Here is a 25,153-nt window from a genome sequence, read left to right on the forward strand (position 1 = left end):
AGCCCGGTGATTGGCTGAATAGGAGCTCGCGATGAGGAAGGGGGAAATAGATTCGATGTGGACGATTGCGAAGAGGGAGGGGAGGATGGGAGTGCATCCGGCCACGGGAGGCCTAACTCCGCCTTCCTCGGGCTCCCTCTCCTATAGCCCTGCAACTCGCGCGTCATTGGCCACGCCCATTGGAAATCGCCTGACGCCAAGTCAGATCAGCCCAGCTAGCTCAGTGGGGTCTACGGCGCACTGACTGGCAGCCGCTCTCCAGGGTTTTTGGGGATTGCCCTACCTAGCCCTACCTGGATATGCCTAGGAATGAGCCTGAGGTTTTGTTGGAAGCCGCCCAGAGTGGCTGGGGAAGCCCAGCCCGATGGGCGGGGTATAAATAAATTATTGTTGTTGTTATTATTATTATTTATTATGAGGTCTTCCTTCTGCATACAAAGCAGATATTCTGCCACTGAGGTACAGCGGCTGGCTATGTTTTCTACCTTTGAGTATCCTAGGTTCTCTTTCACACCTGGGCTGTATACATACTTCAGCCTTTGAAGCGTTGTACTCCGCAAAAACATCACATATGTGAAAAGGGGGGAAAGGAGGACACACACACACACAGAGTGCACATCAGTGTGTCCACAATGGAGTAGCATGCAAATTTATATTGGTCCCCCCCCCTCTCCTATTGGATTTTCCATAAACGGAGGAAATCCAGTTTAATTGGCGTGGGGGAGTGCATGCTGCCACTTAGATAAGGACAGACCTGAAAAATGTGCATACATTTGCAATTTAGGGTGCAGATACAATCTGGAAGCTCTCCCCCCGCCCCACTACACAAACAGCATGAGTTGTGCAAAGGTCTATTTTGGACTAAACCCTGTACACAATGACTTGAGAATAAGCACATTTAATTCAGTGGGACTTAATTCTGAATAGGCACGCTTAGGGTTGTATTGTATTTTATTCAAGTTGGCACCCTTGATTGGAGCAGAGAGTCCAGCAACATGGTTAGTTTATATTGTTCCAATTTAGCTATCAAATAGCAAATATCACCATTGTATTAAGATGTTCCTGCAATTGTTTGTTTTCAGGTGCTGCTTGACAAATGTCTCAAGAACACCTTGATTGCTTGGTTCAGGATTTAGCTGACTTTTATAAGTATCCATTATTTTAAAATTTTCACCTACTGCATGAATAAATTGACGTCATTTTTTATTTTACAACTACTTATACAGATACTTTGCTTTGGAGGCTAGGACAGCTGTCTTTAAATGTCCTCTTAGATGAACTAGAAGATGGCTCATTAGGGCTGCCATAAATCCGGAATTTCCTGGACATAGCTGGGATTTGTCTGTCAAAAGTAGCGTCCAGGTGGAATTTTCTAAAATCAGTTAAAATGTCTGGTGTATGGCAGCTCATCTCGGAAGTCTTGATTTTTTTGGTGAATATTCTTTTAAAACCTCGGGGGCTTTTTTGGAGATTTTGCAAAACAAAAACAAAAACTCAACAACTTTTCGAAATATGGCAACCTGCATAATAGAGAGAGAAGCTGGCAAAGGAAAAACAACTCTCCTCAAAAGAATTGCCTGGTTGTGGGCTAATGGAAAACCAACATTCAATGAGAAAATTCAAGCTTGTTTTCTTTATCAGTCTGAGCAGTACTCAGGCTGGACTGTATGAAACAGTGTGTGAGCAACTTCTTACAGAACAATATGAGATGGGCAAACAAGAGTTTTCTGTTAGATGAATATGATTAATTCAAACCCCAGAGATGCACAGAAATAGAATCACTGATCAAAGACATTTGCAAATTCAAAAACAGTCGTTAATAGATACAAAAGATTCTTTTTTTCAGAAATCAGGTCAAGAACCATATGAAGACCCCTTTGTTTGTAGTTATTGCTTGTGCCATCCAAGTGGGGAAAACTACTTTAAATCCACAAAACAAACCATTCTCTTCTCTACAATACATGATTTGCTGGCAGGGGAAAACAAGCACAAGAGCAGAGGGATTTGTGAAGACCATTTTCGCCCAAGCATAAACCCCTGTGGAGATTTAGCACTAGAGGGAGTATTTGACCACAAATTTGATTTTCAGCCTGAGGATTTCTCCAGTGTGAAAGAACAAGTCCTGCTAGCTATAGTCCTCATGAATAAATACACAGCTCAGAGACTAAAGCCGGTATCTTGAATTTTTCATAAGTCTTTCCAGGAATACACTTGGAGACTTTCCAAGTTATTAACATCCAATTGGGATGAGGAGGAGACCAGAGGGCATAGTTACCTTCTAAGAATGAATAGCGTCTCAGATATTATTACTACATACCACAGTTTACTTCTTTTTCTTTCTTTCTTTTTCTGTATACTTGTATATTATAAGCTGAAGCAACCAGAAAAATTATCAGGCACCTATCAGCCATTCATCAGCAAGACAGTCTTTTTGGATTGCCATCTTCCCATGATCTGTCATCAGAAATAGAATCCATGAAAAAGGAAGGAAATTATCAAGTGGAAGAAGCACTAGTTGCAGTTCTTGGAAACTCATTTGTGGAGTGTACCATTAGTAGAATAACAACGCATTTGAAATGCACACTATAACAAGGGACAGAAACATTTCCAGTATGACCTGTAAAAAAAAGTGCAACAATAACCGAAACACTAAATAGCCTCATCCTTATTTTATTGTACAGTACATCATATTGTATACTTGCATTATATGTTCAAATAGTGAGAATTAGGTAGATTCGTATTTAAATGCAAACTGAATCAAACTGCTGTTCTATCCCAAATTATAACTCAGTGGTAGGGCATATGTTCTGCATGTAGAAGGTGCCAGGGACAATTCTTGGCATATCCAGATAGGGCTGGCAAAGACTAGTGCTTGAAGCTCTGCAGAGTTGCTGACAATCAGTGTCAACAATAAACTGAGGAAATAGCTCAGTTGGGTAGAGCGTGGTGCTCATAATGTTGAGGTCACAGGTCCAATTCCTGTATGGGACAGCGGCATATTCCTGCATTGCAAGGGATTGGACTACATGATCCTCAGGGTTCCTTGTAACTCTACAATTCTATGATTCTATAATGCAGGTGGGCCATTGGTCAGACTGGGTGGAAAATAGTCTCCTAAAGATAACAAAAAACTTTGGAGACTGTCAGACTCTTAGTATCTAAAGTTCCACATTAATGTGGACTGCCGGTGATCTTTGGATGAAGGGTGATATACAAATTTAATAAATAAAGTAAATAATAAAAATAAATGTTTGTGCAAAGTTGTAGAAAAATATATTGGGGCCACCTGTAAAACCAGCTGTAGGGTAAGTTATAGTACTCATCACTAGGCTGATAAAATGTGAGCAAGTGGAACCAGTCCAGCCCCAAACATTTTGCTGCTTGAGGCAGATTAGCAAATGGTGCCTCATCCCCCCCATGTCAAGGTGCATTGTGCACAAAACCAGCCTGGTTATTTGAATATTTGAAGCAGAAGATCCCACAAGGACCCCTTCTTTCCCTGGCTGTAAAAACAGAAAAGTAAATTAAATAACATAACAATGTTATGTTTTCGTGATACCTAAAATTTGCTGCCTGAGCTGCCTCCTTCTCTGCCTAATAGTAGGGCTGTCTTTGGATGGAGACAACTTCATGGATAAAGCTTTCTGTAATGCTTTTAAGGCAATGGTGCACCTGTGACGTTGCACTCAATGAAGTTCTACAGGAACAAGTCATTTCAAAATTAGCTTCAGATAGCTTTCCGGGTTGAGTTTTGTTGAGATTTGGAGTCCCATCAGTTATAAAGTACTGGCTTTGCCTAGAGATAAGCAGCTTTAGGGTTCATTTTAGTTGGACTATTTCCCACAAGTGTAATAAAAGTGTTCTTAATGCTCCTTAGAGGCTTGTTAATAAGATTAGAAGAAGGATTGTAATATTTGTAGTAGATGACTATCCGATAAATGTCTAATCTCCTTTTTAGGAGAAAGAGGATTGTTAAAGAAACAGCCTTTTGGTATAAATCCCAAACAGTAGCAATTGTTAACTTTCAGCAGCTTATGAGCATTACCAGGCTGTTGCTAATTAAAATTCTTACACAGAAAAGTCATGTCACCCTGGCCTTGACCTGCCTCATATGATTGCAGCAGTTGCCCTGAATCAGTGGAGACTTGGAATGTGTTGATCACCTTCGTCACTTAATTTCGTGGGCGAGCAAATGGCACGCCACCAGAACATTAATTGTCTTCACACTTTATAGCACGCAAATATAATCACTAGGTGACCTTGGACCAGTCACCGTCTCTCAGACACCTACCTCACAGAGTTGTTGTGGGGCTAAAATATGGAGGGGCAGAGTCATGTATGCCACTTAGAAGAAATTTTATAATAAATAAAATAATATCAATGCCCTTTAACTCAGTGTTGGTTTTTGTTTAATTATTATTATTATTATTATTATTTGTATCCTGCCTTCCCCGGCCAAGGAGGTTAAGTTCCTGTGACCACTCATGGACCATCCATCACAGTTTGTCCCATGGAAGAGGCTGACTATAATGACATGAACAAGAAAGAATATTCAAGAATTCTAAAAACTAAAAAAAAAAAAAAATCCAATATGGCAAATACATTTAAATAATACAAAGCTGATCTGAACTGTCAGTTTTTGTCTGTCCAAACCAGTGTAGATTGTAAATGCAAAAATGTAAAGAGAGACTAATATACTTAGGGGAGCAACACAAGGATGTGCACACCCTGTTGTGAGTGTGTGTGTGCAGGAAAATGTTTAGTGTGTAAAGGGAACTCTTCCTCTAGTGCAGGCTGGTGGTTAACAGTGCAATCCTAATCATGTCTATTCAGAAGTGCTACTGAATTCAGAAAGGCCTACTCCCAGAGTTAGGATTGCAGCTTAAGTGTGTGAACTAGGAACCAGGAAACGCTTGCTATAAATATCAAAGTTAGATTACTGCAACGCGATATACGTGGGGCCACTTCTGAAGATGGCTGAAAAATTTCAGCTGGTGCAGAATTTGGCAGCCAGGTTGCTCAGCAAAGCAAGACAGTTTGAGCATGTAACACCAATCTTGGCCCAACTGCACTGGCTGCTCATTAGCTTCCAGGCCCAATTAAAAGTACTGGTTTTGACCTATAAAGTCTTAAATGGCTCAGGACTGCAAAATTTCATGAATCAACCCTGACCCTGTCCTCATTATCCAAGGCTGTTCTTAAAGTGCCTCCCCACAAGAGGTCCGGAGGGTGGCAACACAGCAATGGTCTTTTTCTGCAATGGCTCCCCATTTGTGCAATGATCCCCACAGGGAAGCTTGTCTGGTGTCTTCATTACATATCTTTAGGCAACAGGTGAAAACATTTCTCCCCGGCCTTTGGCTAATTAAACAATCTATGGCCTTTTAAACTGAAGGAGGGTTATTGTTTTTGTTTGTTACTATATTATGTATTTTTCTGTTTTTATATTGTAAACTGCTCTGGGATTATTGGCTGAAGGGCGGTATAGAAATTTACTTCTTATTTATTTTAGTATTATCGGTCCCAAATTATTATTTTTTGTGTGGATGTGTGTGTGTCTTTGTAGTCAAACAAGCTGTTATATAGTAGTTCAGTCTTCCTCTTCATGGAACAACCCAGCTGGGATTATTGCAAGAATTACTAAGGGCTGCTTCAAAGTGTCTGGGAAGAACCTCTGGGGCACAGGCTATTGGACATACCAAGATCCATTGCCACTTTAAAAAAAAAGTTTACTATTTTAGTTATGTCATTTGGTTTTAATTATTGTGTGTTTTGTATTTGTTTGTTTTCCCTCCCCTTTTTTTCGTTGTAATTATACATGTGGTTCCCACCCCTCCTATAAAGTCATTTTGGAAAATTATTTTTTAAAGTCCAGAATTTTATTCTGATTTCTGTTCCTAGCCACTGGGTGTCACTATTTCTCTATGACTATAATCCAGAGAAAAATCAGAAAGAAACCAGAAAAATTCAAGTAACCCAATAACATCTTTGGAATAGAACTGTAACTCGTTTTACACCAGGCTAATAGAATTCAAGAGCAGATTGGGGCTTGTCCACATCTGAACATTTGTTGTTTAGTCGTGTCCGACACTTCGTGACCCCATGGACCACAGCATTCCAGGCACTCTTGTCTTCCACTGCCTCCCACAGTTTGGTCAAACTCTTGTTAGCAGCTTCGAGAACACTGTCCAACCATCTCGTCCTCTGTTGTCCCCTTCTCCTTGTGCCCTCAGTCTTTCCCAGCATCAGGGTCTTTTCCAGGGAGTCTTCTCTTCTCATGAGGTGGCCAAAGTATTGGAGCCTCAGCTTCACGATCTGTCCTTCCAGTGAGCACTCAGGGCTGATTTCCTTAAGAATGGAGAGGTTTGATCTTCTTGCAGTCCATGGGACTCTCAAGAGTCTCCTCCAGCACCATAATTCAAAAGCATCAATTCATCGGCGATCAACCTTCTTTATGGTCCAGCACTCACTTCCATTATTAAACCCTTTGGATATCCCCAGGTATCTTAAATGGGAGACTCCCCGCCCCCACCCCACTTGGCAGTCATCCATGAAGGAGATCTGAACATTATCAAGCTGTTAATCCAATCCCCCCCCCCCATTCAGATTAGACAGTAGTAGTTCACACTTGCAGGTATTTGAATTTGCATATGAAGAGCAGCTTTGGTCTTTCCCATTCATACTAGTAGACAGGGGTGCAAACTTGAATAAAATATGGGGGGGGGCTAAGTAAGCCCTGTCCCACATAATCAGTCACATGACCTGGTGCACGAACACCATTTGAATAGCAAATGGGGGGGGGTCCTCAAATATTTTATTGGTGGGGCAGAGGGACCCCCAGCCCCTAGGAGTTTACTCCTATGCCAGTGGATGTTCCCCTTTGTCCCTGCCTTCTATTTGTCGATTCTGTCATGTCAATAAAGTACCAAAGATAGCACACAGACTTTGGGTTGTTGTATTTTTAAAAAATCCCTGCCCAGAAAAGCAGTTAGGCAGCAAAAGCAGTTAGGCAGTTGTAAATTCTCAACACACTTCAGATTACTGTTCAATATCTGTTGTAGAAACTTCTGATGTGGTTTGCTTGTGCAGTTTTCTGGTTTTGTGCAAATCGGAGGGATCAAATGCGAGAGAGAAAATAAAGCTACACTCCTCCATTCAGGAGCCTGGAGGAAACAGTTACAGGCACAGCCAGAATAGCAGCATTGAGGAAGTAGTGGCCATGCAAAGGGGACTAGCAGAAAGCGATGGTTGATCCACCTACCCAAAAACACAAACACAAATTGTCTGCAAGCCCAAATGCATGATTTAGAACAGGGATCAGCAAACCTTTTCAGCAGGGGGCTGCTCCACTGTCCCTCAGACCTTGGGGGGGGGGCTATATTGGGGGAGGTGTGAACAAATTCCTATGCCCCACAAATAACCCAGAGATGCATTTTAAATAAAAGGACACATTCTCCTCATGTAAAAACACGCTGATTCCCAGACCGTCCATGGGCCGGATTTAGAAGGTGATGGGGCCAGATCCGGCCCCTGGGCCTTAGTTTGCCTACCCATGATTTAGAACCTGGGGGAGTTTCTTTCTTCCACAGCTCCCTCAGTGAGGGAATCTCTCTTCAGCTTTTCAGTGAGCCCTAGGCCAAAAGGACTTTACTCACACACTACACCCAACTTTACTCACACACTACACCCCACGATCGCTCTGTTTTGGGTACAAAGTGTCAATCTAGGCAGCCTTATCTAAGCATACTTTCTAACAGGAACAGCACAGGGAAGAAAATATCTGTATCTGCTGAGAGGATAATGCAGCAACATTTTGCTCTTCCATCTTCTGTGTGGCAGAGTACAAGATGCACGACACCACTCTTCTGTTCTTATAGAATTATACTTCCCACATTTGCCATGACAGATGTGACATTTCTATTGACACACCGCATGTATTGCCTACATATCATCTCATGGCCTTCAGGCTATAGGACAAAGTGCCACCTCACGTGAAGAAAATCTTTCTGACATCTGTGGCAAGCAACTGTTTATTTCTAGTTGCCTGAGGATGTAAATCCAGCCTGGAATCATATAAAAGTGTTTTCTTAGCTTTTTGTTTGATGTTAAAAGCAACTGGGGAAAAAGAAGGCCACAACGACAGCTAAAGATCTAGCAGAAAAGCAAACACTTTTTAAAAGCTCCACACACCCCCCCCCCCACAACCGAATAGATTTCTATTTTTGTGGAGCTCTTGAGTACAATGAAACTTTATTTTCTTAATGACCAGAAATATGTTCAGCATATTTGTGTACTTTGGAGTTCAGATAAACAGACTATTTGCAAATATATTTGGGGTTATCAGGCAAGCTGAATGGTTGATGGAGGAAAGCAATGTTGTTATGCTTCTTCTTTTCCCTTGTGCCTTTTTTCCCCAGTTTGACCCATGAAAACTATTCATCCTCAGCAATGTATATATGATAGTGTCTGTCAAATAGATAATGGCTACATTATGATAATAAGCCATGGCATGGGAACACTGGTTCTGGTCCTGCAAGAAAAAATGGATCTCTGATCTTTCAATAAATAAAGTTCTGCGAGTGACTGGCCAGCAGATCAGAAAGTGAAATATCTGGTGTTCAACAAAAGCTACATTGCTGGCATATTTTCAAATTCTTCCAGTAGAAGGGAATTTAGTAGCTATCCAAATCCCAGATTCGTCATTCGGGGAACAGGTTGGATGGGTCAGGGGTCATCCTGTGTCTAAATCAGAACAGTTCTGCCAGCCTCTGCTCACAAAATGACACCAACATGGCTTTGCTACAGTAGTGTTTCCTGTTCCACCCACTAAAAATTCAGGCAGGCAGAATGTGGGCATCCTTGCTATGGTAAGCCTCATTATTCTATGGAATACTGTAATACAATGAAGTACAATATATAATAAATAAAAGCAGCAACAAAAAAATAATTAAAAATCTTGTATCATCTAGCACAGCACATTACAAATTCTACAGCAGATAGAAAAATCTGCCAAGACCCTCAGAAGTTTAAAGTGGCCTATTGGGGGTGGGGGTGGAGACTGAGAACCACTGACATAGACACATGTAACTGTAGCCTGATGGGCTTTTTAAATGCAAGAAACCTCATTTGGGAAGAGAGAGAGATCAGAAGTTGGGAAAGAGTCTGTTGACTCCCACCCCTTGCTATCATGGCCATTTGTATGTATTGCAGTTTGGCCTTATGTAAACACAACACCACTGTGTAAGGACAGAAGCTTTCACAGCTGGAGGAGACACAGCAACCTATTAATATGAGACATGACTCATTGAAGCCTCAGAAGGATAGCTAAAGGCTTGTTTAAATAATACAGTCCTCACACGGAGGCACTGAAAAATATTTACCACTGTTGGAACTTGAGAGAAAAACTTTGTGGTCACGAGTGGCATACCCTCCATTTCGGACTGCTTGCAGCAAGTGTTGTTCTTTTCACCTCAGTCAATGTCTACTGTTATGACACCTAAAATGTAAGAAAACATATTGAAATTCGGCTTGCATTTATGGCACACTTCATTCAGTAATAAATATTCAATATGTTTTGTACAGGTAAATGGCTTTGTATTTTACAGGTTACACTTGCAGAAATAAATTGAAAATGTGGGTTCTTGTTGGTGCATGTACTGAACTGGAAATGAATATGTTGTTGTTACCACCATCATCATTTAGTTATAGGCCAGAATTCCAGTTGTCTACCTGGGCATGTTTTTTCCAGCCTACTTTCTGTTGTGTATGTTCCATGATAAACCTCTAGTGAGCCTCTGCTATCGCTATGTAAATTTATTAGTTCAACAATACTGGCAGTTTATTTTTTGGGAGGATCACAGGGCACAATGTACTTGCTCAAGGCAGTGAATGTAGGCCAGTCTTCTGCCATATTGTCAAAAGGGTCCATATACTTGCTTTCTGATCCCACTTGTACATTTTTAATCTTTGTGAAGTGGTTACTCTGTCACATCACATAGTATGTAGTAGCTTTAAGTAACCATCGACTCTGCACTTAATGGCCTAATGGGGTGGGAGGAGTTCTTTAGATCAGGGGTTTCCAAAGTGTGGTCTGCAAGCCTCATTGAGGTGTCTTCATTCCGGGGGTCAGGATTGGCTGCGGGTGTAGCCAGATAAAACATTTGAAGCACAACAGTGAGTACTAGGAAGAACCCTAGCCAGGCTGTAGGAGAAGAGGAGTTTGGAAGAGTTTGGATTTGATATCCCGCTTTATCACTACCCGAAGGAGTCTCAAAGCAGCTAACATTCTCCTTTCCCTTCCTCCCCCACAACAAACACTCTGTGAGGTGAGTGGGGCTGAGAGACTTCAGAGAAGTGTGACTAGTCCAAGGTCACCCAGCAGCTGCATGTGGAGGAGTGGAGACGCGAACCCGGTTCCCCAGATTACGAATCTACCGCTCTTAACCACTACACCACACTGGCTCAACAGGAACTGGAGAGCAGAGAAGCACAAGTACTTGAGCCAGGCCAGTGCAGAGCTCTTCTGAGGCCCAGGGTGGTAGCCTTGTTAGGATAAAGTTATAAGCTCAAACAAAAAGCAGCTGGTCCTTGGCAGCAGCCCCTGGCTGGCTTAGCCCTTCGAGACCCAGGGCAAATGTACCCGGCTGGCCCCCACCCCTGCATGGACCTGACTTGAGCTCCAGACCACAAGAACTGTCTGCTACTCACTTCTGATAATATATAACAGCAAAAGACTTACCTGGAAGTATTTATAGCCAGGCCATACCAGGGGTTGGGGCTGATGTTATATTAGGACCCAGGAAAACAAACCTTCTTCCTCCACTTTGCAATTTCCTGGGACTTGCTGAAAGGCGCATGAGTACACAAGCCAGGAGAATTGTAGCTGGGATTCCAGTTGGCCCTGAACAGTGTATAAATGATATGCCCACTAAGTGAAGCTCCGACATGGCAGATTTAGGGGATCGCAACCTTGGTGTGGAGCCTTGGGGGCACCACAGGGGAAACCACAACTATGATGTAGAATGGAAGGTGAGAGGGAGCCATCCATTTTGCCATTGCACAGGGTGCTGTTGAAATTTGAGACCCCAGGGTCCACCACAATTTTGGCCATGCTGTTTAAAGTAGCCCGAATTATTCCATATTGGACTAAGCAAACAGAGATCCTGAGTAATGTATAGAGGTTGTTAAGGAGAAGCTGAGCTTACCCCTAAATACTGGCTCTCCAGGAGGTGTGATGAAATGACAGCAAATGGGTCAGTCTAATATTGTCCAGGGCTCTTGTTGACCATGCCATATAACTTAATGCCAGCAAGAAAACCCTGGCCTAACACACCGTTTCTTTCTCATTTACTTAGGCTGGTTTTGGGTTATTACATTTAATGCCTGTATTTTAGGATGCTGTATATGTAGTATTTTCCATGTTAACTAACCTGCAGTTCAGCCTAAAATATTCCCAAAGTGGAACAATAATAATACAGATGGATTCTAGGGTAATAAGGAAAACAATAATGCTTTAAATAACAGCATATGCAGCGGGTGCTGTCGTTGTCGGGCTTCTTGCCCTGATGGCCTCTACTGTTCTCTATTTAGCATTCTATCTCTGGGCTGGAACTGCAGAAGTCAACAGGATAAATGTGCTGCAAGAAATATATACTTTCATCCAGTGGTTCAAAGCCCCACATAAAAATGGTACAGCCTTATCTGTCCACAGTGAATTGTGGCAGGAGACAGCTTGGATCGAGTCTCAGCATGAGTCCTGGCTGTGCGTGCTGCTAAGTTTAGGGAGCATGAATAAAGGTATTTATTCCTAGGCAGAGAGAAAATACGAGACCAATTATTTTCTATGGAAACTGGAAAATAAACACCCAAACTGGCAGCAAAACATCTCCCTTCTGTTTAAGAAAAAGACCAAGTGAAAGGTTACTTTGTAATCTTCACTGCTAAAGTGTTTATTCAGTTAAATTCCATATTAGCTTTTTCTCGGACAAACAGAGCTTGATACAACTCTCTGTGAAGTCAAAGGAAAGAGTCCCTTTGACTTCAGTGGAAGGTAAGTCACGTGGCCATAGGGACACATTCATCTGTGGGTAAGTCAGCCCTAGCCACAACTCATTTAAGTCAAACCAATGTTCTGCCTTTAAAGTCAGTAGAACTCAATTTGCCTAAACGTAAAGGTTTGTGGATTAGCCTGCTTTTAAAAGGAGGTGATGTGCTGGTGGTTTTTAGGGAATGCTATGTACCTCCTTCCCTGCAGGTGACTCCCCAACATAACTGATTACCATTTGAGTCTGAGCTGGCAGAAAAAATTCCCAATAAGCTTCTTTTTCTAACCCTTTGCCATTAAATTTTCGTTTACAGTAATTTTGGTTGACCGATTTTTTGTCCAAAATGGCGAAAAGAAAAAGATACTGTATTAAAATCGTAAAATTTCTCATCTGTAGGCATACATGAAATCGTCTAATATTCAAAGGGATGAGATTTCAAAGAGTAGGTACCACAACCCTAAAGGCCAAATTCCTACATTGTGTGGAACAAACCTCCTGATAAGAGGATACCTGCTGGATGCTCTCGCCTGCAGACCAAAGGGCTCAATTTGGTATGTTAGGGTTGAGAGGATCCTTCAGGTATATTTCAGTACATTAGTGTATATGATTATAGCACCAACTTTCTAAACATTAGTATTTTAAATATTGAACTAAGAAACTAAGGAAAATAATAGGGTCCATTTTATACGAGCTATGAGCTGCAGAGACAGTTGAGCTTGCACTGGTGGCTAGAACAAAGGACACTTGATGCTATGGTATAGACGCTACGAAACAAATGGCAAAACAGACTGCAGGAGCTGGAAAATGCTGCCCACCCAAAGCTGTTTTCCCTATCCCCCCCCCCCAGCTTAACTGCACTCATGTCTTTGCCACTGTCTTTTTCAGTGAGATGACAGGGATTTGCAAATTGTTCCTCCCTCCTTTCCATTGAATTCAGAGTATAAGTATTTAATTTTCTAACCGGTGTTTTGATGCCTTGAGCTCCTTTCTTTCTGTAACAGAAAACACATTCTGAAATGTGTATTTACTACGAGTTCACAGGGTAGCAAGTGTTGCTGGTGAAGTAATCTGTTTGTCTAGGGTAGTGTGGTGTATCAGTCAAGTGTCCTTTGGCCCAGCCACCAGTACGAGCTCTGCTGTCTGTGGCTCTCAGCACCTGTCAAAAGGCTGTTGCTAGAGCAACTGGATTCTCTCACGAGACAGACTTTTGGTTGCGAGGCAACTGGCCGTTAAAGTTTATCTGCAGTGGCTATTTTTCATGAGGCTAACAAGTAACTTCTTATTGGGGTCTTCACATTATGAAGCATAGCCAAACATCATCAAGAGCGCCCTAATGAGATTGTCAGTGAGGTAACAGAGAATCAGCCTCATCAGCCAGGCCACTGCAGTGTTTGGTGACTCTACTTTTGTGTTCCTTCCTCTGGGAAGCTAAGCTGAGCTCTGGACAGGAAACTAACGCCTCCTGCTAAGGCTTATTTTCTTTTATTGCCCCTGTGCTAAGTACACCATGGAGTCTGCAGACCGACTCCACAGGATACAGGCTGGGGTTTGCGATGGTCTCCTATGCAGTCACTCTTTTAAGATCACATTAATATATGTTTAAAACAATATTCCTGACCACGGTACTCGGGTGCAGTTGTACAACACAGAAAATGGCAAAACCGTTCAAACAGCTCATCATAAAGGAAAAGTCCACTGGACAAAGAAGGACACAAGGACATGATCTGCTTTAGCCAAAGCATTACTATAAATGCATAGTTTGGAACTGGCACTTTTACAGGGCCACATAATATTCATTCCATACTTGCAAGTGATCTTTCAGTGTGATATCACCTAAACTTTGGAACTCCCTGCTACTTGATATTAGGCAGGAGCCTTTGCTGGATGGTTTTTGGCACCTGCCAAAAGTTTTTCTTTTGTTTAATCTAGTCAACCCAGACATGTATATTTGACAAGCATTAATCCTGGTCTGAGACCGTAATAAAGTTCATTCATTGACATGCATTTTAATATGTAATCTTACAATGTATATTTTTGAAATTACTGATTTATTTTGAAATCTTTTAGGCTAACTTGTTTTAAATATCTGGTTTTCTTGATAATTTATTTTTAAATATTATATGTAAAGCACTTAGAATGTTTTTTTAATTAAGCGGTTTCAGAATCCTGTTAAATAAATAAAAGTGGAGCATTTACCCCTCTTCAAACAGGTACTATTTTAAGCAGGAGAACATTGGCACGGCATGACCTGCTGTGCTGGTTTAGGCTCTCATAGGATAAGGGCATTATTTCATTTTTTTACTCCATGAATGTATATGCAAGCAGAGTGTGCACATATCAGCAGGATGACTGGAAAATGAGCTAATAAATAATTCAGCTTGCCATCAGTTGTATAGTATAGGCTATATTTAAGAAGAATATAAATTCTGAATAAACTAATTGAAGGATTTCTGCTCACACACAGTGCAATCCATAATCTATTTACTTTGGAATGGTACCATTAAGTCACTGGACTGCTCTGGAGTAAGTGGGTTGTGGACTACACATCTTATTCATTACCGTACAATGTCTTATTCATTTTACCAAAGGCTTTATCCGGATGTCTATTCATTCAGTCTTTTTTTCTTTTACTTGGGGTTGTGTCTAGCATGAAATTTATTAAGCAAGGGTCAGCTGTTTCTCAAAGGAAGTATGAAGGCAGAGAGATAAATATATGAGCTGCAGTGCAGCATATACATAGAGCTGAAGTAGCAGTTGGCCATTTATGCAGAACATTTTTCTTTCCTGAGACCACACGAGACAAGGAAGATACTTTTTGTTACGAGACCCTTCCGTGTCTTTGCAAGTAAAAACTGGACTGCTCAGTACAAGAGACAGAAGTTAGGGCATTTCTGTGGTGATCATAGTGTTTCTTTCAGATGATTGGCATGTTGGCATTTCTAAACCTATAATCCAAATGTCAACCCTGCTAATCCCCATGCTGACCGTTCCTAGCAGAATTAACATGGATGTGTGTATACAGGGAACAGCCATTGTACAAGCCCACCATTGGCAGATCCAAAACATTCTAATACAGATACGTCTTATGTGGTATAGGTAAAGGTAAAGGGACCCCTGACCATTAGGTCCAGTCGTGGCCGACTCTGGGGTTGCGGTGGTCATCTCGCTTTATTGGCCAAGGGAGCTGGCGTACAGCTTCCGGGTCATGTGGCCAGCATGACTAAGCCGCTTCTGGCGAGCCAGAGCAGGGCACAGAAACACCGTTTACCTTCCCGCCGGAGTGGTACCTATTTATCTACTTGCACTTTGACATGCTTTCAAAGTGCTAGGTTGGCAGGAGCAGGGACCGAGCAATGGGAGCTCACCCCGTCGTGGGGATTCGAACCGCCGACCTTCTGATCGGCAAGTCCTAGGCTCTGTGGTTTAACCCACAGCGCCACTTCCGTTTTAATTACTGGGTCTTGGACTAAAGTTGCTGGAAGAAATTATATCTGGAAAAACCCTTGCCTGGGAGAAAAACTTGTGGAAGAAGTGGGGGAGGTTTTAATTTCTGGTTTCCTTACCTTTTAAAATTAGTTTTTATTTTATTTTTATTTTTTAACCAAGCTATTTCACTATTTAAAAAATGGGTGGAATTCAACATAGCACTAATGAGATTGTTCCATTACTGAAAGCATTTCTTCTTGCCCAATGAAATGATCTCCGCTCTACCCCCTCCACGCTACTCTAGGGGATCTGCCAAACTTTCAGGATGGCAGGGGAGCCCTGCTGTATTAGGGAAGAGTCCTTGGGCTGGTTTCCTCTAGCAGGATGGGGTAGTTGAATCTGGCCCAGTATAAGGAAAACAGTAATTCTGTCCTAAGGAGAGAAACCGGGCTTATTACAGTGCAGTTATTTGGCTATTCATCATGAATCCCCAGCCTAGATAAGCAGGAAGCAATAAAACAGGCTGGACCTGCAAACAGGAGATGTTTTATTAAAGGCATAGGAGCCCTGAAAGTCTTCAACAGTGCACTGTTAGTACAACCTTGGGAGACCAGTGCTGCAATTGCATGTTGTTTTGGGGGAAAAACACACACCAATATTTTAGGGGGGGGGGGCTGAAGGTACCTCGGCCCCTAGAAGTTGGCTCCTGTGATGGGAGCATAACATATAAAATATTGTATTATAACCATTTGACCACATGAGCTTCCAGACTGGAGCTTTACATCACAAAAAGGTCATTTGGATCCAATATTTCCTTGAGCATGGTTGATACATTAGCTTCCATACATTCTGCCCCACGTCAGGCCTAGATATTCCTCACTATTCTGCTGCATGGTATCCACGTCAGTGAGAAGAGAGTGGTGGAATGTATACAGGATAGTTATGGGTCCTTCCTCTCATCCACTCTTCTCTCATCGTTCTGTACCTTTTTCTGTCCTGGGTATTTTTGTGCCTGAATGCATAGGCACAAATATAATCCCAGTAAAGATGTAGGAGTTCAAGAGCAAATGTTACCAGCCTTTATTTATCATGTTCCACAATGAACAACATGGATACTTGTGCTCTTGGTGGTGTGTGCATGTGCACACAGTATCCATTTCCAGTTTGTTTGTTTTTAATTTGCAATACCAAGGTCTTGCACAAGAGTGATGTTTAGGTATCTCAATTTGCTGTTTGATGTGGCATGGCTGGAGTGGGTATCAGCATCTCAAAATATTAGGAGTGCCCCAGACACCCAGTAAATGTTAATCACACAACCATGCATTCCCACACACACACACTAAAAAACCCCCTCAGAAATAATGAAATACCAAAATAATGATAAAGAGGTTTTGTGCAACATATCTATCTATCTATCTATCTATCTATCTATCTATCTATCTATCTATCTATCTATCTATCATCTATCTATCTATCATCTATCTATCTATCTATCTATCTATCTATCTATCTATCATCTATTTATCTATCTATCTATCTCTATCCATCTATCTATCTCCAGTGTAGGACTACAACAATAGTATCCAGAGTAAAACCACATAATTTACTCTATGAAGACCTTGAGAGAATAATTCCTTCGAACAGGGTATGCCTTCGGTCTGTGGCAGCTGGTGAAAATACAGTGCTACCTTGGGTTAAGAACTTAATTTGTTCTGGAGGACCGTTCTGAACCTGAGGTACCACTTTAGCTAATGGGGCCTCCCGCCACCACCGCACGATTTCTGTTCTCATCCTGAAGCAAAGTTCTTAACCCAAGGTACTATTTCTGGATTAGTGGAGCCTGTAACCTGAAGCGTCTGTAACCCAAGGTACCACTGTAGGTGCCTTTTGTTTGGTAGGCAGTTGAGGAGCAAAGAGAAGTAGGGGCATGGTGATAGCGACCACCCACTAACCCATCACCACACATGTGACAAATTGCCAACACTAAAAAATGTGCTAAGGAGGCTTCACATCAGAAATGACTGCAGTTTATCCATAGCTGCATCCACAAGAGCAAACATCAAAATTACAAGAGATAAAATGTAAGAACATTAGAAGAGCCCCAACAGATCTTATCGAACTTTGTATCAAATTGCTCCACTGTCCGGATGTGGCTTGCGGACTGCCAGTTGACCATTTTTGATATAAATGATTCATGTTTCTGCTTACTTCTGCATCATGTGCCACTCAATGCTGCAGTATTTTTAGCTTTCTCAAGCTAAGCAGATCAATATGTGGATGAGATTCTTTCAAAGGAAATCTAATGAGTAACAGCTAAGTTAGTAACTGGCTATACAAAAGGTCACCTTGTCATCTGGATTAGTAGGAGCTGCAGGAAGGCAAGTGGAGACCTGCAACAAAATGTTCCAGTCTCTCCTCAGACCTCAACAGGTCTGCTCTTGCTCAGGTCTCCAGCCAGCCTGGAGCAGGACCCTTGGGGTGTTGTTTAGAGTTCAAGAAGAGGGGGGAATTTCAGGAGGAGGAAAGGGGGGGGGGGAGAGAATGACAACTAAATGTGCAAAACCAATGAAAAAGCAGAAGATGAGCTTAGAGAAGCCATTACTTCAGAAAAGAAAAATACATGTGGAGAACTTATTATTCGGCCTTGTGATATTGAGCGTTCCTCGTGTTTCCGTTATATTTTCAGCAAACAGGAGGGGCAAACATCTTCTTCAAGAGGAAAGCTGAAAAAACAATACACAATCAGCAGCATCTTCAGCCATGGGATGCATATGGAGGCCCTCTGTTTTTCTCCTGGCTACTTACTCCTTGTATAAATTTTCTAGAGGAGAAAATACCAAAGAATTCCTTTACTATAAAATTATTGCAATTTGGATTTATTATTCATCTCCATTTCATCATGCCAGAGAGCACACATTTGGTATACATTTTACATGAACATTTTATTAATATAGTAGTGGGCTGAGCACAATGATAAAGCAAGGTCATAAACGTAGCTGCAGAGAGGGCAGAATGCCAGCAGATAACATGAGCAGCTTGTATGGCTGTAGGACTTTAAGGTCAGCTCCCACATGGGCAAACATTAATGCTGTCACTACATGGATCCACTCCAGGAATTCACAAAAGTCACTCTCTTACGTGCTGGCTTTTATCCAGCAGCTGAGCAGCACAACTGCAGCCAGGATATTCCCGTTCTTGGCTAAGGAATGGCTTGCTGTTCTCATTGACACTGAGACCTCAGTTGTATGCTTAGTTTTCAAGACTGGGTCATCCTCTGCAGCAACCTTCCTTCTGTTTAACATCCATGTGAATGTTTGCTGATACTAGTAGGATGTATCCGCACATTGTAGATATGGCTTATTAGTGTGTAAAATGATGCCTGCCTCAAATACCTTTTATCACAAATTGGAATCTGGCATCAATTTTGCCTGGTCTGGACAGCTAATTCATTTTTGAGAAGCAGTTCCTTCTGCTTGTTAAATGAATATCCTTATTTTAATGCCACCAACATACTGTTCAAAAATAGGTTGGAACAGTGAATGGTTACCATCTACATCTTGGCCCTTACTGTTTTGTGGAAAGAGACATTGTCCTTTTCAACTCTCCCAAGCCCAGATATCCAATAGCCTTTCTATATATGGTAAAAACAGAAAAAAAAAAAATGGAGTTAACTATGAACCTTGAAAAATAGAGCCAAACAACCAGTAGTTCAAGCCCCTAGCATACTTCAAGAACATCTTCATAGGGTAGGTAGAGGGAACAGGAGACTGCTGCAGGCGAAAGGGGGGGGGGAGATGAAGTCACTTTCCTGATATGTTGTTAAGTTTGTGATACAGATGTAGATATTCCAAAGCTGAAGGGAATGATTACCAGTGTGTGTGTGTGTGTGTGTGTGTTTGGTTAAAAAAAACCTCACACTAGAAAAAGTTCATGAAAGAGCAGGGCAGTGTCATGAGAGAGGGAGCAGGATTATGGGTTTCCCCAGGGTTTAAAAGGAAAACTCTATAATTTGCATTTTCACTGGACTACGGAGTGTTCACACAGCAAAATACAGAAAGCTTACATTTCTTTTCATTTCTTCAGAAAGTGACGGAATCCCACTGTTTCAATTTCCTTCGGAATAACTTCACAAAATTATGAGCCAGTCCTATAAGCCACTTATATACTGGTTTATAAGGAGGATATACTGCCCCTGCACCAGTGGAGCTGCTGCTACATCCACCCAGCCTAGGAGGGGAGCAGAGAACACACAACCAATTAAAAGAGCAAGCAAACAAAAGGAACAATAAAGGTAGACATTCCCAGAGCGTTCCAGTGCTAGCCCAGGTGCCAGGAATGGTGCTGGTGCTGGCACTGCCACCTACATATACAGCCCACACATGGAGGAAGTCAATGAACTCACAACACCAAGAACTACTCTGCATCACAATATGCACAACATTCAAAACATCCATTAAACGTTTTCAGCTCCCAAGGCCCGCTTTCTCTTTCTGGTGCACCGTGGCAAACTTCTCCATTTCACCCACTGTAATTTCATACTTGGATCTGAAACAAGGAACCACTTGGCCATAAATGCCTCACTGTTGAACCTACTTATTACCTTTCATTCCCAAAGGTGTTTTCTGTCTTTAAAATTACTCAGGCAGACAGGGATGTGGACAAAATCATGGCTGGGCCAGCCCCTCTCACAGCAGGTCATCATGCTCTATTTGCTTGTATTACTGATTATATTCTGGATGACATTTTATTTTAAAATATATATGTGCTAGCACTGTGATACTTTAAGTGAAATACAAAAGGACAAAGGCTTTCTCTGTGAAATCTTATAAATTGATTTTTTTGGACACATCTAAGCACTTGGCATTAAGCTAAGTTAAGGGCCTTTACTTGCACGTTGGGCTATATTTATCACACAGCTTATGATTTACACCCAGCCGATCTTTAGTCTGCCACAGTATTTCCAAAACAAAACCAAGGGACGTTATCTTGATGTCACTAGTAAAGCAAAGCTGTCTTGTTAAACTTTTGAAATATGCATACATTTGCTTGCTCCCAAAAAAAGTAATTCAGAATATAGATAACTTTTTGTATTGGGCCTTTTTAAAGTTAAAACTCTGCCAGACAGGAGTTTTCCCAGAAAGGATCTTTCTTGATAAAGCTGTGTACCCGTGCAGAATGCTTACCCGAGAGCAGGCTGCCAAAAGCATTGCTGGTCCAAGACATTTAGGGGCCTGAGGCCTGTGTCAGATCCTAATGCATATGTGTTTGCACTGACATTAAAAAAAAAAAAAGCTAAGGATTTTGTTCTCTGCTGCTGAAGTTTTTTATGTTGCATTTGTGAGTGTGTGTAGTTTGTTTAATGTTGTATCTTATTTTTTTACTGTCTTTGTAAGCTGCCTGAAGAACTTTTTTTTTTAGTTGGTATTATAAGCACCGTTAATATATAAATAAAATAAACCCCTAACATCTCACTCAAAAGATGTAACAGGGACAGAATGGGAACAGAGACAAACCCCTAAAATACTGAACTGGAGCATATCTATTACTGTCAGTGGCACATTATGCAACACATTGTGCAACATGCGCTGTGAGGACCAGCATCAAGACTATGATTGGGCATTATCCAAGGCCTCACACCCTAAAGGTGTGCCAAGAGCTCTTTGAAGCTGCTCCTTACCTTCATCATTGCAACCTGTTTGGTTGTTCTCTGCCTTTTGCTATAGGCCCAGACAGTAGCAGAAACGAGGAGAAGCAGCAATGCCAAGACTGCTTGCTCTTTAGCTCTCTGCCTGGCAAGCGATGCAGTGATGAAGAGAAGGAGGAGCTTTTCATAATTCCAATGAGGAGGTCATGGAAGATGTCTTGTCCAAGGTCCCTCCCAAACCTGAATTTGTCACTGCACTATTTTGGCATTGCATTTCCTACAGCTGTGCAGATGACATGCTGAGGCATCTTTAAACACCTGCACTGACCCCAGCTCAACCGGGTATGCTGCTAAACTTTGGCATGCACATTTACAGTCACTACACAGCAAGTCAAGGGACAGGGTTCTAAACCTTTTCTAGCAGGGGTCCATTAGCAGTTGTGTGGAAACAGAAACTGTACACTGTAAGCTTAATCTCCTTGATTTCTGCTTCCCTGCAGATGCAAGAAGCCAGACAAAAGAAAGTTGCTGATCCTACAGCTGGCCCATGCCATAGACATTAAAAAACTCCAAGCAAAAAGTTACTAAATCAACTAGTTGTGAAAGAGCCAAGCCACACATATACCACAGAGTGTATTTAGCTCATCTGACAGATTGCCAGAACCACACCCAGACTTGCCTCTCTCTCTAAAAGTTTCATAGCACTTAGTTGGTATGTGGCTACAATTCTTCCTATCTCACTGCTCCACTGGCCCTATGGGGCATCCCTCCTTTTCTGCCCCCTAAATAGCTATCAGGATCCAGCTTTGTTCCACAATGTGAAAGGAGAGTAGGCAGTGGGTCTACAAAGCAGAATGTGCAGTTGTTGCACACACTCTAAGGCGCTGTTGAAGAAGCAGCCTGTGTCTCCAGATGAGGCTCAATTTTACAGTTGACTTAACCTATATTCCAGTTACTAGCATGTTTAAATGAAATATTCAAATATCCTATTTGTTTAGGTGGGTTTGGGGATGGAAAGAAGCCCCTAAATTATTGACCTGAAAAGCATATGAAGTAATTTTCAAGAAGCCTGTGAGTCCTGTTGCTGCCTTCATTCAACTGCAGCAAACAAATGTCCAATTAATAGAGCAGAGAGGAGTTGGTTTCTATTCCCTGCTCTGGGAAATGCATTTGACTGCAAGTGAGCCAAGATACAGGAGCTGGAAAGACACCTGAACCTCAAATGACTCAAAAGCTGATATTTATATCAGAAAGGAGGACAAAACTACATCTATCACTATAGGAGTTGTGTGTGCCAGGTAGTGAAATAGACTTATTTGACCAGACAAACCCTGAAGTGCTAATAAAATGCTGGAGGAAGGAAATGCTTCAAGATCAGATTCTGTAGAAGCCATTACTGTAATCTGTATCTATAGTTTCCTAGCAACAGCTGATCCAGCAGACTCATGTGAATAGCCCCCTGGGTCCAGTGCCACATATCACAAATGACATTGTAGGGCAGGTAATGCATGTTTGATGGCTTGCAGGACCGGGACCAAAAATGTTAACATACATAGTGTAAAATGCAAACCTTACAACTGCAAACATAGCCTTCCTTTAATTATAGACCTCTTGGGGAAACAACCTCAGGAATAATATATGACCCTGGAACAATATTTTTAGTACACATATAACAAGAGAGGGATTTCTAAACTTTGAAATAACTTTTCAAATGTGGCAGATTTAAAGGCTGTTTAAGGAAAGCTCCAAGGCTTGATTTAAATGGTAAAATAAATTGCTGAAAAGTTGAGAAATTTTTCCTTCCCCCCTAGAAACACTGTTGATGAATTATATTTACTTACGTTCAACCTACTTGCATTGGGATTATTTATGAAAAGCTATACAAGGGGGAGGGAATGCAAGAATCTTCAAAACTGCTCCAGCCTATTCCAACTAAATTCTACAGCAAGAATCCAAAACATGAATAGGCAAATGTAGAAAAGAATAATGAGTGTACCCGGAGCTTTCATTTCTGTTCTCACTGCTCCTGCCTGAACAAAATGCAGGGCAGGTTTTTTGTTGTTTTTTAACTGTTTAGTTTGCTCACAACAGCAAAGGCAGAAACAATGCACATCTCTGCAAATTTCAGGTGGTAGCATTACTGACTGTAGCAGTTCAAGTCCAGCACCACTGACTTTTGCTGGCAGAGAAATGGATCGGATGAGGAGGGCTGGGTTGTTCCAACCACTGATGGGTCAAGGGGAATCCACAAACACTTACGTTTTGAGGAGGCAGGGAAACATGAAGTGGGGGAGGGTTGCCTGATACATCTTAAGTGGTATGACAGATGCATTGCTTTATCTGCAATTGCCATCTTGGATAGAATAAACCCTGTTCCAAAATGTAAATGTAAAACACCAGAACAGTTTTTTTAAAAGTATGTTTCAGCAAGGCCTTGTAGTATTTAACTGAAGAAAAGTTTTCTGCATGTTAACATGTTGGCTGGGGTCTCTGCCCATTTGCTCAGGCATTCTAATCCTAGTCAGTCCAACTGCTTTACAGCTTGGATTGGGGTGGGCACAATCTCTTTGGAAAAGGTGATGACTGATCACATGCAATATAGCTGAATTCCAAAAGATAGGCATGCAAAAATTTAACACCATAACTCATTTAAGTGTTAAGCTACTCATAAATGCTCAGTAGAAGACCTTCTCAGTAGTACCTTGAGTTCCTAGCACAGAGTTCTGAAAGTCATTTGGCCCAAAATTAATTTGACTTGGCGCCTAATTAGAGGCGATAGTGGCATGATCTCTGTGTTAAAATGAACAGGTATAAAGTGTGTTTGTCAAGGTGGAGGAAGGAATTTCATGGAGCAAGGGAGTAGGGAAAAGCTTCCTGAACTAACTGGCTGTTGGTGCCTATTGGGACTAATGGGGCACAAGGCAGGGAGACCAACATTAAGATGACCCAGAGCCAACACCAGGCAGAGCCTATCCTTCTCTCTGCTGAGTTCTTCAAGTGTAGCACTAAGTTAGAAGACATTGCCTTCTTTGTCTGAATGAACCAGCCTCCTTTTTCTCATACTCCATGCACCACTGTCTCTCCAGCTACCTTTTTCCCAGTGCAGATTTTCTGGCAACTCTTGTTCTGGCGACTGTTGTTCTGATCAATCCATAGCAGACACCCATGAGGAAAGGCAGCACCATGGAGAGCTCCAAGTGAGCCACTTGTTCTGACAAAGGCTGGCAGGGAACTGAGTCTCCCCATCCAGTCTTCCTTCCACCTGCTCCCTTCCTTTGTGCCCAAAGAGTGTGAATTCTTAAATGGCCAACCCCAGCCTGAAGGCAAGCACTCCACTTCTTTTCCGTGGTATCCCACCTGGAAACCTTCTAGCGCTGTTGAGCAGGTGCAGTGATGTGGAGATACTTTAGCAAGGGCAGTAGCTCAGTGATAGAGCACTTGCTTTGCCTGTAGAGAGTCCCAGGTTACATCCCTGGCATTTTCACATAGAGATGGGAAAGAGTCCCTGTCTGAAACCATAGACAGCCACTGCCAGTCAGTGAGCTAAATGGACTATTGGTCTGAGTCAGTATAAGAATGCTTCCTATGTTCCTATGATTCTTCAGGCAAATAGAATTTGGGTTCTTGTCTCAGATTCGTTAGGCATCTGACCACTAGCTTCCTGCTTAGTATCAGGAAACTTCTCCAGTTCCTCAGCCAGTGGCATAACAGCCCCAGACTAAGCCAGCTCATCGTCCTCTGACTCCGAGATTAAAGCCTCTCTCATACACACCCCTTGTGCTTTGCATCTGTTCAGAAGTGAGCTGCATTCTGAAAAATGAGTCTGCTGCTGTTATGCCTCAAGTGCACAGGAAGCTTATGGCCTTGGCAATAGTGCTACAGAGCTCCCAAACCCTTATCATGAGATTTAACCACAACACCATGTTTTTCTTAAAGACAAACAAACAGCAAGAGTCCTGTAGTTTGAGGGAATTAATGTGTCACGGATAAATGCATTCTTATGTCCCAGCTTTCATAGATTCTGAAGGATTCCCTGAAC

At 41.9% G+C, this 25,153-nt stretch overlaps 1 protein-coding gene and 1 long non-coding RNA gene across 4 annotated transcripts in view; one reads left to right on the top strand and one right to left on the bottom strand.

Moving 5' to 3' along the window:
- The first annotated feature begins 1,829 nt into the window (after positions 1-1,829).
- NLRC4 (NLR family CARD domain containing 4) lies at positions 1,830-4,354 on the top strand. Its single transcript, XM_083432271.1, is given in 4 exon segments — positions 1,830-1,932; positions 1,935-2,179; positions 2,183-2,365; positions 2,371-4,354. Coding segments are annotated over 4 exon segments (714 nt in total). The 5' UTR covers positions 1,830-1,865; the 3' UTR covers positions 2,590-4,354.
- Positions 4,355-8,233: 3,879 nt separating this feature from the next.
- LOC310673668 overlaps positions 8,234-25,153 on the bottom strand; it is a 42,296-nt gene continuing 25,376 nt past the window's right edge. For 2 of the 3 annotated variants that reach the window (XR_014509160.1, XR_014509161.1), the window contains 3 exons: positions 10,739-10,900; positions 9,381-9,496; positions 8,234-8,530 (listed from right to left, as the gene is read on the bottom strand). This is a non-coding gene — a long non-coding RNA (uncharacterized lncRNA). Of the gene's footprint in view, positions 8,531-9,380; positions 9,497-10,738; positions 10,901-16,455; positions 16,483-25,153 lie in introns of all 3 variants that reach the window. The other variant, XR_014509162.1, reaches the window with a different exon arrangement.

The sequence above is a fragment of the Podarcis tiliguerta genome (genome assembly GCF_965153285.1).
Source record: "Podarcis tiliguerta genome assembly, chromosome: 3".
NCBI lineage: Eukaryota > Metazoa > Chordata > Lepidosauria > Squamata > Lacertidae > Podarcis > Podarcis tiliguerta.